Genomic DNA, 15,000 nt, shown 5'->3' on the forward strand with positions numbered 1-15,000 from the left:
GAAGAAGTGATAGAGGCATAGACTGTGTGTGTGTGTGTGTGTGTGTGTGTGTGTGTGTGTGTGTGTGTGTGTGTGTGTGTGTGTGTGTGTGTGTGTGTGTGTGTGTGTGTGTGTGTGTGTGTGTGTGTGTGTGTGTGTACAATATGGCAAAATATGCTAAAAATAACATCGCCATATAACATATTTGTACTTTAGTCGAGTATGTCCAATATCCAATACTTTTACTTCTACTCCATTACATTTCAGAGGCAAATACCGTACTTTTTACTCCACTACAATTATTTAAAAGCTTTAGTTAGTAGTTACTTTGTAGATTTTGATTATTATTACAAAACATACATTAACCACTTCAGCCCTATACATTTAGGCCATTTGAAAATAGCAGATCTACAAACTCACAATGCGTCGCATCGCATTGAGAGCTTGTAGATCGGCTATTTTAGAATTATTTTTTGTGCATTTGAAAATCTGAAATGGGACATTCTGCTAAATGAGTACTTTTACTTTCGGTAATTTAAGTACATTTTGATGCCAATACTTTTGTACTCTTACTCAAGTACATTTTGAATTCTGGACCTGTAACAGAGTATTTCTACATTGCAGTATTGATACTTTTACAGGAACATGTGTGCGTGTGCACACATACCTTCGTGGCTGGTCTCCAGTTCGATCTCCCCTCCGTAGCTACCGTAGCCCCCGTCTGTGCGCGCTCGCACCCGGAACACGTAGGTGGTCCCGGGTTTCAGACCCTCCACCGTCATCATGTTGGAGCGGGTCTTCAGGACCGTGTAGTTCTGCTCCCTCTGGTTCTGCTGACCGGGGAGAGGAAAGGGTTAATGCCACATCCGTTCACTCGCTGGACTCCAAAAAACGCTGGCAGTTTTTAGATGAATTAATTCATTGATTAATACCTGTCAGTGATTGTGTTAACACATTGAGTGCCAGGGGTTTTTCAAAACAGGGTACCTCCAGTGCCTGGAATTTTAACCACTTTTGGACCTTTTTCAAGTAGTCACAAAACATTTTCAGTGATCACCGTCCTCACGGTGATCCCCTCATTACACACATAGAGGTCTCGTACAATCCGGGGAAAAAGATTAAAAACATTCGGTAATCCGTTCCATAGTTGCAGCCAGTTGAAAATAGTCGAAAATACATCGTAAAAACAAAAAGTACACAGGAGCCGAGATACAGGCTTTTGAAGTCATAACTTAATCAGGAAGTGGATTGGAGTCTAAATCCTCGTAAAATGATATCTCCTGGTGCTGTGAAGGAAAATAAATAAATATATATTTTTTTTTTTTTTTTTTCATATTTTTTGGGACGAGGATGAATGAGGGAGAATGCACAGACAGACAGACAGACAGACAGACAGACAGACAGACAGACAGACACACAGACAGACAGACAGACAGACAGACAGACAGACAGACAGACAGACACACAGATAGACAGATAGACAGATAGACAGACAGACAGGCAGGCAGACAGACAGGCAGACAGGCAGACAGACAGGCAGACAGGCAGACAGACATTCCCTCTCGCTTCCAGAGACTGATTCCACATCACTGATATAGCTTTGGATCCAAACCAAAGGACTGCCAAGTGCTGTGCACACAAACGTGCACGCTTATTTATTTGTTTTACAGCGCACGGTGCGCACACACGCACGCACGCACGCACGCACACACACACAAAAAAGAGCTTTGGCGTGTGCGTGCTTTGGTGTCACAGGACAGATGTTGTGTTAATTGGCTTTGGACCAAGCAGCAGGGACAGAACGTGTGTGTGTGTGTGTGTGTGTGTGTGTGTGTGTGTGTGTGTGTGTGTGTGTGTGTGTGTGTGTGTGTGTGTGTGTGTGTGTGTGTGTGTGTGGACAGAACGTGAGATAGATGCTGAGATACAGATTAACCCATTCAGTCCGGGAACACATCTGTGTCACTTTACATTTATTTGAGCTGTTAGAAAAATAGAAGATCTACAAGTTCATAGCGTGGCACCGAGTGCCGATGTATTTTGCAACCAAATCCATTCCTGGATTTAATGGGTTAAGACTGGGGGGGGGGGGGGGTTGTTATGGTGTGAGATAAACACTTAATTACACCTGTTATACCTCCTTATATAGAGCAGTGGTTCTCAAACTTTTTCATGTCAAGGACCCCCAAATTGACACCTATTAGCCGGCGGACCCCCATTTGAAAAGATATGCCAGACACCCCCATAAGCGAAGATCTTTATGGCTCTATAGCAGTGATTTTCAAGCATTTTAATTTCTTGGACCCCGAGTTTGACATGCATTAGGGCTACGGACCCCCATCTAATGGCATTTCTATCTCTGGGACCCCAATTTATATCGTAAAATCAATGTTAATTTAACTCTGAGAGTGTACAAATGGAACCAAATGGACCCGTTAGGGTCCATTTGGTTCCATTTGTACACTCTCTGAGTTACAGACCCATAAGGGTCCATTTGGTTCCATGTTGGACCATTTAGCTGGGGACCCCCTGGAACTCCCTCAAGGACCCCTGGGGGTCCCCGGACCCCACTTTGAGAACCAACGATATAGAGGAGAAGAGAAGAGAATAGGAGAGGAGAGGAGAGGAGAGGAGAGGAGAGGAGAGGAGAAGACAGGATGTTGTCACCTTCTCATAATAGATGACCTCATATTCCACCACGGCTCCGTTGGGTCGGTCTGGTCCCTGCCAGGCCAACGTCACACTGTCCTTACTCCTCCTCTCCTTCAGCACCACACTCACTGAGAGAGAGAGAGAGAGAGAGAGAGAGAGAGAGAGAGAGAGAGAGAGAGAGAGAGAGAGAGAGAGAGAGAGAGAGAGAGAGAGAGAGGTGCTTCTATTAACAGCAGTAAACATATAGTGAATGACACATCGGTTAGGCCTATAATACATCACTAACAATGTAATCATTTATCAAACGCTCTTTAAATAAAACCAGGTAAACACATGCATTCTATGTACGTGTTTTATTCTCTTGATAGACAGCGTGCATAGAGTTTAATCATGACTTATAATAGTCATGATATAATATTATTATTATTTTTTTTATCCCACAATTTTGTTCCACAATTGTGTTACCCTATTTGTTAGGCTCCTGGGCGCTACTCTGTCCCTGCCAGCCTGGGGAGAGCCACAAACTGAGCTCATGCTTCCTTCAATGCATGAGGAGTTAGCAAGCCGCTTCTTGTCACCTGACAGGGGGGAGTTTCCCCGGAAGGACGTAACACGTGGAAGGAACACGTTATTCCAACCAGTTCCTTTCCCCTCCATCAGGCTGACCAGGGGGAGGCAGTATAGAGACAGGGGACATGGGGAGAACATGCAAACTCCACACAGAAAGGCCCTTTCACCAACCCCACCTAGGGTATGGGCACTGATGACGTGGAGGAGAGAACACGCCCCCAGCGCCCACAGCGTCCCTGGCGGGAATCGAACCCAGGACCTTCTAGCTGTGAGGCGACAGCACTTTTTCTTTTTACTTTTTTTTATTCTGGATTCCATGATGCAACTCCCCATATAGGCCCTGGACATTTGTGCCGGACTAGATAGATAGTCTTTTCTTCATAACACAACAAAGAGGTACGCATTCTGTTTAATAATAATAATTTGGACACTTCGACATATTGCTCAGGCCGGGAAATCAAACCTGGGACCTTTTGCCTCCCAGGCGGGATCTCTAGTCTAACCACTCAGGTATGGCCGCCTCATGTGGGGTCATGTGATCGAGACATATGAGTCAGATTATTATTATTATTATTTTTAATGTATTCCTATTTATCCCTCGATTTTGTAACCCTTTTTTTTCACCCGGTGCCAGTTTGCTAAGTGATCCTGATCTCTCTCTCTCCGGAAGCTTAGAGGGGACAGAGCTTTCTCAGTCGCTGCCCCCAAGCTCTGGAACGATCTTCCCCTGCAGCTTAGGAAGGCCCCCTCTCTGGCCATTTTTAAATCCTCGCTTAAAACACACTTTTATTCTTTGGCTTTTAACACAGCATGAGACCTCTGTTCCTGAACTAGCTCCCCCCCTTCTTTTCTTGTTTTGTGTTTGTCTTTGTATTCTGTGTTTTAAGTCTCTGTTTTTACTTACTGTATTACCTATGCACTGTACAGCACTCTGTGGCAGCTGTGGTTGTTTTAAATGTGCTATATAAATAAAGTTGAGTTGAGAGTTGAGTTGAGTTGAGTCTCTCTTAGTGAGTAAAGTCAGTTTTCATTAGTTTTGTAAAAAAAAAATACAATTTCAGCTGGTTTGCTTTTTTCCCTTCTTTTAAGTCTACTCACTCGCAGGCTTTCATCATTTTTTTTGATGTAGTGGATTCAAAAATAGCAGATCTACAAGCTCATAGGGGGTCCTTGACATGGGGTGATCATGTAGATCTGCTACTTTTGAATAGCCAAAGAAATGTGAGAATGACACAGAAGCGTTCGTGGTCTTAATGAGTTAAAAGATGTTTTGGTGACAAACAGATGACAGCTTTCTGTTGTAGTTCCATCCAGACTAACATTCTGAGATAGTGTCTGGAATAGTTGTCTGGCTACGTGGGCGCACACACACACACACACACACACACACACACACACACACACACACACACACACACACACACACACACACACACACACACACACACACACACACACACACACACACACACACACACACACACACACACACACACACACACACATTGTTAATGAGACAGCTGGGAGAGGAGCTCAGGGCATGTTGAGGTACAATCTGTGTGTGCGTGTGCATGAGGTGACATGTGGAGGTCTTAATGAGGTTAGCACCCTCTGTCACTCCTCTCACCTCCTCCCTGTGCCACCTACCATCACACACACACACACACACACACACACACACACACACACACACACACACACACACACACACACACACACACACACACACACACACACACACACACACACACACACACACACACACACACACGTCCTCACCTACATACACATTGTAGCCTTTAGATTCAAACACCTCTGTCTGTCTGTCTGTCTGTCTGTCTGTCTGTCTGTCTGTCTGCCTCCCCATCTTTATCCACATTTCCTGTCAGGCTACTTAAAAGGGAAATGGAAAGTTTATTTCAGCAGATAGAATGTGACAGTTTGACATAGTTTGAGACTTTTTTGCTGCGCAGCCAGTCTGCGCACAACAGGGCATATCTCCGCCAGGTCAGGTTTACCTATCCAGGCCATGAAATTCATAGGCAGTCATATTAGCCAATTAGAATGAAATCTGCTAAAACGGACTCATATACTGATACAGAACCATATATAGGCTATATATTGTCGCTGTTGGATGGAAACCTTAATGTTCTTTTTTTAATCATTATTTTAAAACAATTTAAAATTGTGAAAATAGCCAATCTACAAGCTAAATTATTAATTATTAATAATCTTTAATAATTTTGGCAAAGAGGTATAGGTGTAGAGGGAAAAAAGAGCAGACCAAGTAAACAAAAAGGTTTAATCTGAAACACAATTTTATACAATATAGAGGGGGTCCTTGCTTCAACTCTGTGTGAACCCTAACCCTAACCCTGCGTTTTAACAGCGGGCGATACTGGGCGATGCCGGGCAACATCGCCCAAAAAGATAAAGAAAATCCATCTTTCATCGCCCCCCCCGCCCACTTCGCCCGATCGCCGGCTCTCATAGACTTTCATTATATTTTTGGGCGATGTGGCCCAGAGTTGCCCGCTGTTAAAACGCACCGTAACCCTTTTTTATAAAGATTGTACATACAGAATCTGCAGTTACCATTACAACTAAATTACTGTTTTATAATGCTTCTGCCTGCCTACAACAACATAATGTGTGTGAGCTAACTGACTGCGCAGAGTGCAATTGAATGTTAATAGCTATTTAGAAGACAATGGAACCCCCCACTGTGTGCGTGAGAAGGTGTCAGTTGGTCTGGAGCACAGAGGGGAGACAGTAACCAATAAGATCGCTTGATTTGGGGATCAAAAAGACCGTTTTTCAGGCTGTGTGTGGGATGAAGAAACCCCAGTCATGCTAGTGTTAAAGGATTAAAGGGTTCAGAAGGACTGAGAAGGTGTTTCTCACCTGTCTGAGAGGTGGTGACGTTGACCACCACCTGTCCTCTAGGGGCAGCGCTGAGGTCGGACACCCCGTTCTGGCTCTCCACGGTGAAGCTGTAGTTGTGGTTGGGCTGCAGGTCCGTCACCAGCACCGTGGCGGCCGCCAGGCCGAACTGCCGCGGCACGAAGTGCACGCCGCCGCCACAGGGGGCGCACTTCCGGCCGTCGCCCCCGACCCCGCCCCCCGAGCACTTCCTGCAGCGGAGGCTGTAGGTGACGTCGGCCCGCCCCCCCGGGTCCCTGGGGGGCGACCACTCCAGGGTCACGCACGTCTCGTTCACCGTGGAGACGGGGGTCTCTGGAGCGGAGGGAGGACCTGGGGGAGGACAGGCAGAACATTGGTCCTATTCACCTGGTACTGTAGGGGCAGTGGTGGAAAGTAACTAAGTACATGTACTCAAATACTGTACTTATAGTTTTGAGCAGTGGTGGGAAACGTTTTTCACTTTTCTTAATTAACACATGGGGTGCCAAAACCGTATATGTACGGTTTTGCAAAAGGTGCAAAAAGTTACCCGGAGTGCCGAAACCGTATTTAAACGGTTTTGGTGTCTTTTTTTTTTTTCTCCACACGGGAGGGGCTAGAGCAGCTCTCGGAGTACCCATTGTGATCCTGAGAAGGATAGGCCAGATGCATCACCGGAAACCGGATCCCCATCCGCTTCCTGTCTATTTCCTTCTTTAAAACTCCTATATCTCCAAAATCTGTTTCCGGTGGGGAAAACCGGTCATGCGCGATGCGCGACCCCCCCCCCCGTTGTAACTCGCGAGTGAAATGTTATCGTTCCAGGATATAGCCAGGGTCATTGCGCTACATGAATGGATGCTTTTTTTTACGTGGATTTGCTCGTCGTGGAGTCTAGAGCAGGGGTCTTCAACAGGGGGTCCTCAGAGTTACTACAGGGGGTCCGCCAAATCTTTATGTGATATGATTTTTTTTTTTTTAATCTTAACCACTTGAACCCTAGCATCCCTTTTCTGAGGTGAACTATAGCCAAAAAATAGCAGATCTACAAGCTCACAACGCCTCGTGCTGCGAGGCGTTGTGAGCTTGTAGATCTGCTATTTTTGGCAAAGAGTTATAGGTGTAGAGGGGAAAAAGAACAGTAAACGTAACCAAAAATGTTTTAATCCAAAACACAATTTTAGACAATATAGAGTAGGGGGTCCCTGCTTCATCTCTCTCTCAGCTAAGGGGTCCTTGGGCTGAAAACGTTAAACCCCTGGTCTAGAGCTTTAAACAGCAAAGCGCAGTCAATGGGGAGAATGCTGGCACCCACGGTAAGTTGTTATGAAAAAAATCAGGCACCCAATGTGTTAAGTAAAAGTGTCAATTCTGCATTGTAGAAATCCTCTGTTACAAGTAAAAGTCCGGAATTCAAAATGTACTTGAGCAAAAGTACAAAAGTATTGGCATCAAAATGTACTTAAAGTACCAGAAGTAAAAGTAGTCATTATGATCCTGTCCCATTTCAGTTTTCAAATGTATAAAAATCATCAATAATCAAAATCTACAAACAGCCTCTGAGATGGAAATACTCCAATAAAGTAAGAAATACCTCAAAATTGCTGCAAGTACAGTACTTGTGTAAATGTGCACTTCTACACCACTGGATACATATGGACAGAACCTTTTTAAAACCCAGCCTTACATACAGACAGAAAAGCTGATTGATTGTGAAAATAAATACCACACCATGGATCCTTATTTAGTCATATGATCCATTTCCCCTTGAAAAGGGCGTTGAATGTGTGAGTATATGAGAGGGAGGTTGTGACTTCTGTGCTAAGGCCATTGTTTGTTGTACCGTAACGGTTTTAATCAAAGCTTTTATTACTATCATCATCTTTATTACTTTCCCACTGAGAGAAACATGTCCTATTTTTATGATCGCCGCTGAAAAGCAGCCTGCATGTGCTGCGGACCCCCATTTCAAAAGATATGCCAGGGACCCCCACAAGAGAAGATTTTTTACGGCTCTAGCAGCGATTCTCAACCATTTTAATTTCAAGGACCCCCAGTTTGACATGCATTAGGGCTACAGACCCCCATTTAATGGCATTTCTATCCCTGGGACCCCAATTTACATTCTAAATTCAATGTTAATTTAACTCAGAGAGTGTACAAATGGAACCAAATGGACCCGTTAGGGTCCATTTGGTTCCATTTGTACACCCTGAGAGTTACAGACCCATAAGGGTCCATTTGGTTCCTGTCCATCATTTAGCTGGGGACCCCCTGGAACCCCCTCAAGTACCCCTGGGGGTCCCCGGACCCCACTTTGAGAACCAATGCCCTAAAGCTCCTAAAAGTACTTCAATAAAAGTAGCAATACCCCAATGTAAAAATGCTGTTACACGTAAAAGGCCTGTATTCAAAAATGCACTTGAATAAAAAGTACAAAGGTGTTGGCATTGGAATATATTTAAAGTACCAAAGTAAAAGTGCTCAGATAACAAAAAACGAAAAAAAAATCACACCCTGTGTGAAGGAAGCGGTGCCTTTGGGGCGGGGCTTAACTCATTTCAGTTCGTCCCTATTGGTGGTCTGAGTCGACTTACCAAATTTGTACTTGGTAGCATGCTGCAAACTGGAATGATGCCTGTTTAAAGCCCAGCCAATGGGCAGACAGAGGGGGCGGGGCTTAAGTAATTACAGTTCGTCCCTATTGCTGGTTTTAGTCCATGTACAAAATTTGTACTCCGTAGCATGCTGCGAACTTGAGTTATGGCTGTTTGAAGGCCAGCCAATGGGAAGACAGAGGGGGCGGGGCTTCAGCAATTCATGCTGGTCCCTATTGGTGGTCTAAGTCCACATACCAAATGTGGACTTGGTGGCATGCTGCAAACTGGAGTTATAGCTGTTTAAAATCCCGTGCTCATCCCGTGCTCATACGGGCGCTGGGGGTCCCTGGACCCCTCTTTGATAACGTCAGCAAGTCATGCGCCTCACTATTGGTGGTGTAAGTCCACATACCAAATTTGGACTTGGTGGCAGGCTTCAAACTGGAGTTATAGCTGTTTAAAATCCCGTGCCCTAAACGGGCGGACGGACATAGCATACGCGGGGGGTCCCTGGACCCCGCTTTGATAACTTCAGCAATTCATGCTCGTCCCTATTGGTGGTGTAAGTCCACATACCAAATTTGGACTTGGTGGCAGGCTTCAAACTGGAGTTATAGCTGTTTAAAATCCCGTGCCCTAAACGGGCGGACGGACATAGCATACGCGGGGGGTCCCTGGACCCCGCTTTGATAACTTCAGCGATTCATGCTCGTCCCTATTGGTGGTGTAAGTCCACATACCAAATTTGGACTTGGTGGCAGGCTTCAAACTGGAGTTATAGCTGTTTAAAATCCCGTGCCCTAAACGGGCGGACTGACATAGCATACGCGGGGGGTCCCTGGACCCCGCTTTGATAACTTCAGCAATTCATGCTCGTCCCTATTGGTGGTGTAAGTCCACATACCAAATTTGGACTTGGTGGCAGGCTTCAAACTGGAGTTATAGCTGTTTAAAATCCCGTGCCCTAAACGGGCGGACGGACATAACATACGCGGGGGGTCCCTGGACCCCTCTTTGCTAACTTCAGCAAGTCATGCTCGTCCCTATTGGTGGTCTAAGTCCACATACCATATTTGGACTTGGTGGCATGCTGCAATCTGGAGTTATAGCTGTGTAAAATCCCGTGCTCATCATCCCGTGCTGATACGGACGGACGGACATACGGACAAAGTCAAGCTTAGAGCGGTTGGCACCGCTAAAAAATGGCATTGCATGTGAATTATGAGGAGAAATGGGCATACTCGGGTAACGTAAAGGTTCCTCCAAAGTGTAAAGTAGAGTTCTTGAGTAAAGGTACTGTACAGCACGTAGTTACTTTGCACCCCTGCTTTGCGGGGGACCACGGGGGTCTTTCAGGATGTAAGTAAGTGCGGCAGTACGGTGATAACTTCAAACAGAACGCAGCGCTGCACCCCTGCGATGGTCTCCACTGGAGTTCTTCCAGAAACAACCCTCTCCTGACAACATCATAGATTAGCGGCATGGGGCTGCCATGTGCTGCAGGACTCAGGAGAGAAGCTGCTCTGTTCTGCGGTCACGTTGGAATATTAATGTGACAATGTGTAGGACATCACATCACAGCCAGGACTCTGAGGACTCTGAATACGTCCCATTATAATAGAATAGTAACAACATTGAGACAAAGGAATGTACCCTGGGATCAATGGCAAGGTCTGTCTGTCTGTCTGTCTAGATGGTTGAGAGGACAGCGTCACAGATCATGGTTGTGTCCTCTACATAAGGGTTACAGTACATAAGCATCGCTATGAAGGTCAGCTTTATGTGTGTGTGTGTGTGTGTGTGTGTGTGTGTGTGTGTGTGTGTGTGTGTGTGTGTGTGTGTGTGTGTGTGTGTGTGTGTGTGTGTGTGTGTGTGTGTGTGTGTGTGTGTGTGTGTGTGCGCGTGTGTGTGGGGGGCACACAACTTGTTCATAGCACACAACTACGAACAAATCAGCATGCTCCTAACCTAAGCCCTAAACTATAACCTCCTCTTTATACCTATTCCTAATCTGACTATTGTTGTACAATTTACAATGTAGGCATTTATCAGACGCTCTTTACACAGAGTGACTTACAGTAAACAAGGTAACATGCAGAGAGACAGTGTATAGTGCCTCGGTGAACTATAGGATATAGATATCTAGGAACTAAAACCAATAACCAATGTACTATACTTGGCCCTCACAAGTATTGTAATACAAGTGTACACGCACACACGCACGGGCACACACACGTGTGTGTGTGTGTGTGTGTGTGTGTGTGTGTGTGTGTGTGTGTGTGTGTGTGTGTGTGTGTGTGTGTGTGTGTGTGTGCGTGCGTGTGTTAAAGTATGTGGGAGCCTTCTGGTCCATGGTTGATGGATGTCCGTTCAGCCACATGACATCTTATCAGGCCCTTGCTGAGTGCCGGGCCCCTGGGGGCCCCTGGCAGAGCCTGGGCCTTTCCTGATTAACTTGCCCAGCAGCGGGCCTCTCTCTAAAGGGCAGCGCAGAGGAGGGGGGGGGGGGGGGGGTGATAGGCGTGTGGGGGGGTTAGGGGGGTTGGGGGGGTGATGTGAGGTTCTTGGGTACAGGAGGAGATAATTGAGGCCTTTCAGTTGTAAATTATTGCTGTTGGACAGAAAGCTTGTATCTCAATATTTCAGCTTTATGTGTTTTTCACCCTAAATGAATGCCCTATTTTGAGGTAAAACATCGTCGCACAGAAGTAGAAAGATTTGCCGATCTACTTCGCTATCCGTCGTGAGCTTGTAGCTCAGCTATTTTTTGCTATTTTAGAAAACATTTGAAAGTGAAAGAAAGTGTCTTTATTTCTGTGGGTTTTATAAATATTGAGCCAATTAACTCTTTTTTTGTATTACTTTTATGATTATTATTATTATGACCTATCCTGTTACATTGTCTGAAGTTTTACTCATAAGTATCCGTGCACAAGATGTCACAATAACGAACAACCTTTGAACCTTGAAAGAAAAGTATTTCCTGACATGTAGTTTTGGGAGGCACAAGGTTTCTTTACCCGACAGCGTAAAAGTGACCACGGGGGTGAAGGTTACCCCTCCCCCCTGCCCCCCTGCTGGGCCTCGTTCCCCTGGTGTCCTCCCCCCTGTCACGCTACTGTCACATCCATCACGCTCACATCCTCTGGAACTAATGTGACATTTACGCTCTTTTTAAATTCATTTCAGTTCAGTGTGGAGCAATGTCACCCTGTCCCTGTGCCTGGCTCTGACAGACATCCCATGGAGACTTGGATTTTTGTTTTGTTTTTTGTTGCATCGCTAAGCCAATCATTTGATGACCAGCGGAGCGGTAGGCAGAGGTTCCGGTAGCAGATACAAAGGAGACTCTTTGCGTCTCCTACCGGAACCTCTGCCGGTCATTTCTCCATGGGGTGACTAATCGATAAGATGGGGGTGAACTGTCCCTTTAAGGACCCAACACATTTTGCAACAGTCGTAGAAAGTTGCTGCCCGTCCAATCCTTATACAGACAAACAATTATGCAGTTCAACCATTATGTCTGGCTTAAAAGAAAAAAATATTGAATGTTCTCCGCAAAGCAATGGTGGGAGATTGTGCACGGTAGTGATGCGCGGGTCGGGTTTTTTCATAACCCGCCCCGCCATGGATTGGAACCCAACCCGCCTAATCCGCCCCGCAAACATGAATATAAATCTTCCGTGGGTTGACCCGCTTCGCCTTCCCCGAACCCATCCGCCCGCGCCGCATGTCAACCTGCGGGACCCGCGGGTTACGGGTCGGCCCGCGCATCACTAGTGTACGGGATAGCATTCATGTCAGACACACAAACAACCAGGGACGTGCACAGATAGACTCTAGGTGGTGCTAGAGCACCTGCCCTTTGCCCTCTTGACCAGAAGTGCCCTTTTGAAAAAAAGAAAAAAAAAGTTTTTTTTTCCCAGTTTACAGCAGGGGTCTTCAACAGATTTTTCTTTTTACCATAACCACTCGAAACCTAGCATCCCTTTTCTGAGGAGAACTTTAGCCAAAAATAGCAGATCTACAAGCAGATCTACAAGCAGATCTACAAGCAGATACACGCAGATCACAACGCCTCGCGCTGCGAGGCGTTGTGGGCTTGTAGATCTGCTATTTTTTGGCAAAGAGGTATAGGTGTAGAGGGAAAAAAGAGCAGACCAAGTCAACAAAAAAAAGGATAATTTACTTGAGCACCTGCCCCTCAAAATGTCTGTGCACGCCACTGACACAAACAATCATCAATATATTGACAACATGGAAGTTAGAATGTGTTGGAAATAAAGGATACAGATACAAACAAAGAAATATATACCATTACGTCTCCTCTCCTCTAGATAGTTCTCTCTCTGCAGTAATGTGACATTTATCTACTCTAATTTCATTTTAACTCTTCCTGAGCACTCCACCTATTTCCTCTGTTTCCAGAAGATTGTGTGTGTGTGTGTGTGTGTGTGTGTGTGTGTGTGTGTGTGTGTGTGTGTGTGTGTGTGTGTGTGTGTGTGTGTGTGTGTGCGTGTGTGTGTTCATTTCCAGTTCATATCACCTGTCACATCTCACCTGCTGCAACGAGTAATGAGCCTAATCTACCATAACCCCACAACGGCTCTGAGTCGCCCCCACGTGCATGTGCATATAAATGTGTGTGTGTGTGTGTGTGTGTGTGTGTGTGTGTGTGTGTGTGTGTGTGTGTGTGTGTGTGTGTGTGTGTGTGTGTGTGTGTGTGTGTGTGTGTGTGTGTGTGTGTGCGTGTGCGTGCGTTCATTGGGACATGGAGACAGTGATACAGTCTCTGCTCTGGTCTAACCACAGATCTGTGCATAAGTGACTGAACCTGGCTCTTCCTGTATCCATGTAACTCAATAGGAGAGGCGCGTGCGTGCGTGCGTGCGTGCGTGCGTGCGTGCGTGAGGGGATGTACATTTCTAGGCACAACAGAATTGTTGATCTATTCGTTAAGGACATGAGTTCATACATTATGTTTCATCATCTGCCCAAATGTACGAGCACTGAACTGCCATGTTCAAACTGTGCAATAATGAAAATGAAGCCTTTACAGATGTTACAGATAATACACCAGATGTTGTTGTTGTTGTTGATGAGGACAGTAGAGAAGTGATCATCTTAAAAGTGGGATGTACAATCTGTATAACTTATTATTATTATTATTATTATTATTACATTCCACCACAGTCTGGAAGAGGCAGTCCTTACCATGGTTGCTCAACCAACGTCTTGAGGATGCTATTAAACAGCTTGGTCCTCTTGATTCATGTGGAAGCCTCTGTAATGTCCATAAATAAACTAGTGGTGAGAGGCTGCAGATTGCAGGGATGCCAGATCCAAGAGTTAAGGCATGGGCTACATTTTAGCACCAAAGAAATAAAGGAGGAAAATAATTTGGGTTCGGGAGGTCGTTTTTCTCCACGTAACACAAATCAATTAGTCTAGTCTCGCTACGAGTTAGAATAAAAGATGAGCCTTTCTGTGTGAAGTTTGCATGTTCTCCCCGTGTCTCTCAAGGTAGTTAATACCCTCACAAAAAACATGTAGTAGCCTAATCCTGGTCGCTATACCGCCTCCCCCATGACAGCCGGGGCGCCTGATGGAGGGGAAGGGATCTGGTTGGAATAACGTGTTCCTTCCACGCGCTACGTCCTACCAGGGAAACTCCCTCCTGTCAGGTGACAAGAAGGTCAGTTGGCTCTCATGCATTGAAGGAGGCATGAGCTCGGCCCTGGCCTCCCTAGGCTGGTGAGGGGAGTGTAGTGCCCAGGATCACTTAGAAAATTGGCACCGTGTGAAAAATAAGGGTTACAAAATCGTGGGATAAAAAAAAAAAAAGAAAAAGAAAAGATGGACGTATCCAATTATTATTAAACCAAACAAAACGAAACGATTAAACCAAACTAAACCAATTATAACCGAGTGCTCTGCTCTAGACCGGATCAGGAGAAACCAAAAAGGGGATGATCCCAGGCTATTGGGTTCTAAGGGTTTCCTCTGGTCTGTTCTGGTCTAACCTCGATCTCCAGGCTTTTATTTTTTAGTTCTGCTGAAAAATAAGAGCCAGCCTGTTGACGTTCCTGGCATAGGAAGTGTTTCATTTCCCCAACCAACCAGAGTGCAGTGGGCATCGCTGCATATTGGGGGAGGAGGAGGGGCATGGGGCGGGGCGGGGGCTGACGGACAGATCGGTGAACCAATGGGATCTCACAGAATTTTTCTCCAGAGATTTTGAACCCGCCCTTCCAGATATCAGACGCACTAGGGCAGCCTAGTTCTGGTCTAACCACAC

The 15,000-nt window shown here is 45.7% G+C and overlaps 1 protein-coding gene across 1 annotated transcript in view; it reads right to left on the reverse strand.

Annotated features, from left to right (window-relative positions):
• LOC311045229 (ephrin type-A receptor 3-like) overlaps nucleotides 1-15,000 on the reverse strand; it is a gene marked incomplete at both ends in the record, with an annotated part of 152,241 nt that overhangs the window by 45,685 nt on the left and 91,556 nt on the right. Inside the window, 3 exons of the mRNA XM_084057030.1 lie at nucleotides 647-809; nucleotides 2,644-2,756; nucleotides 6,103-6,453. Of these exons, the coding sequence (XP_083913156.1) occupies nucleotides 647-809; nucleotides 2,644-2,756; nucleotides 6,103-6,453 (627 nt within the window). The remainder of the gene's footprint in view (nucleotides 1-646; nucleotides 810-2,643; nucleotides 2,757-6,102; nucleotides 6,454-15,000) is intronic.

This window comes from Gymnoscopelus microlampas (assembly GCF_963454915.1).
Source record: "Gymnoscopelus microlampas genome assembly, chromosome: 5".
Taxonomy (NCBI): Eukaryota; Metazoa; Chordata; class Actinopteri; order Myctophiformes; family Myctophidae; genus Gymnoscopelus; species Gymnoscopelus microlampas.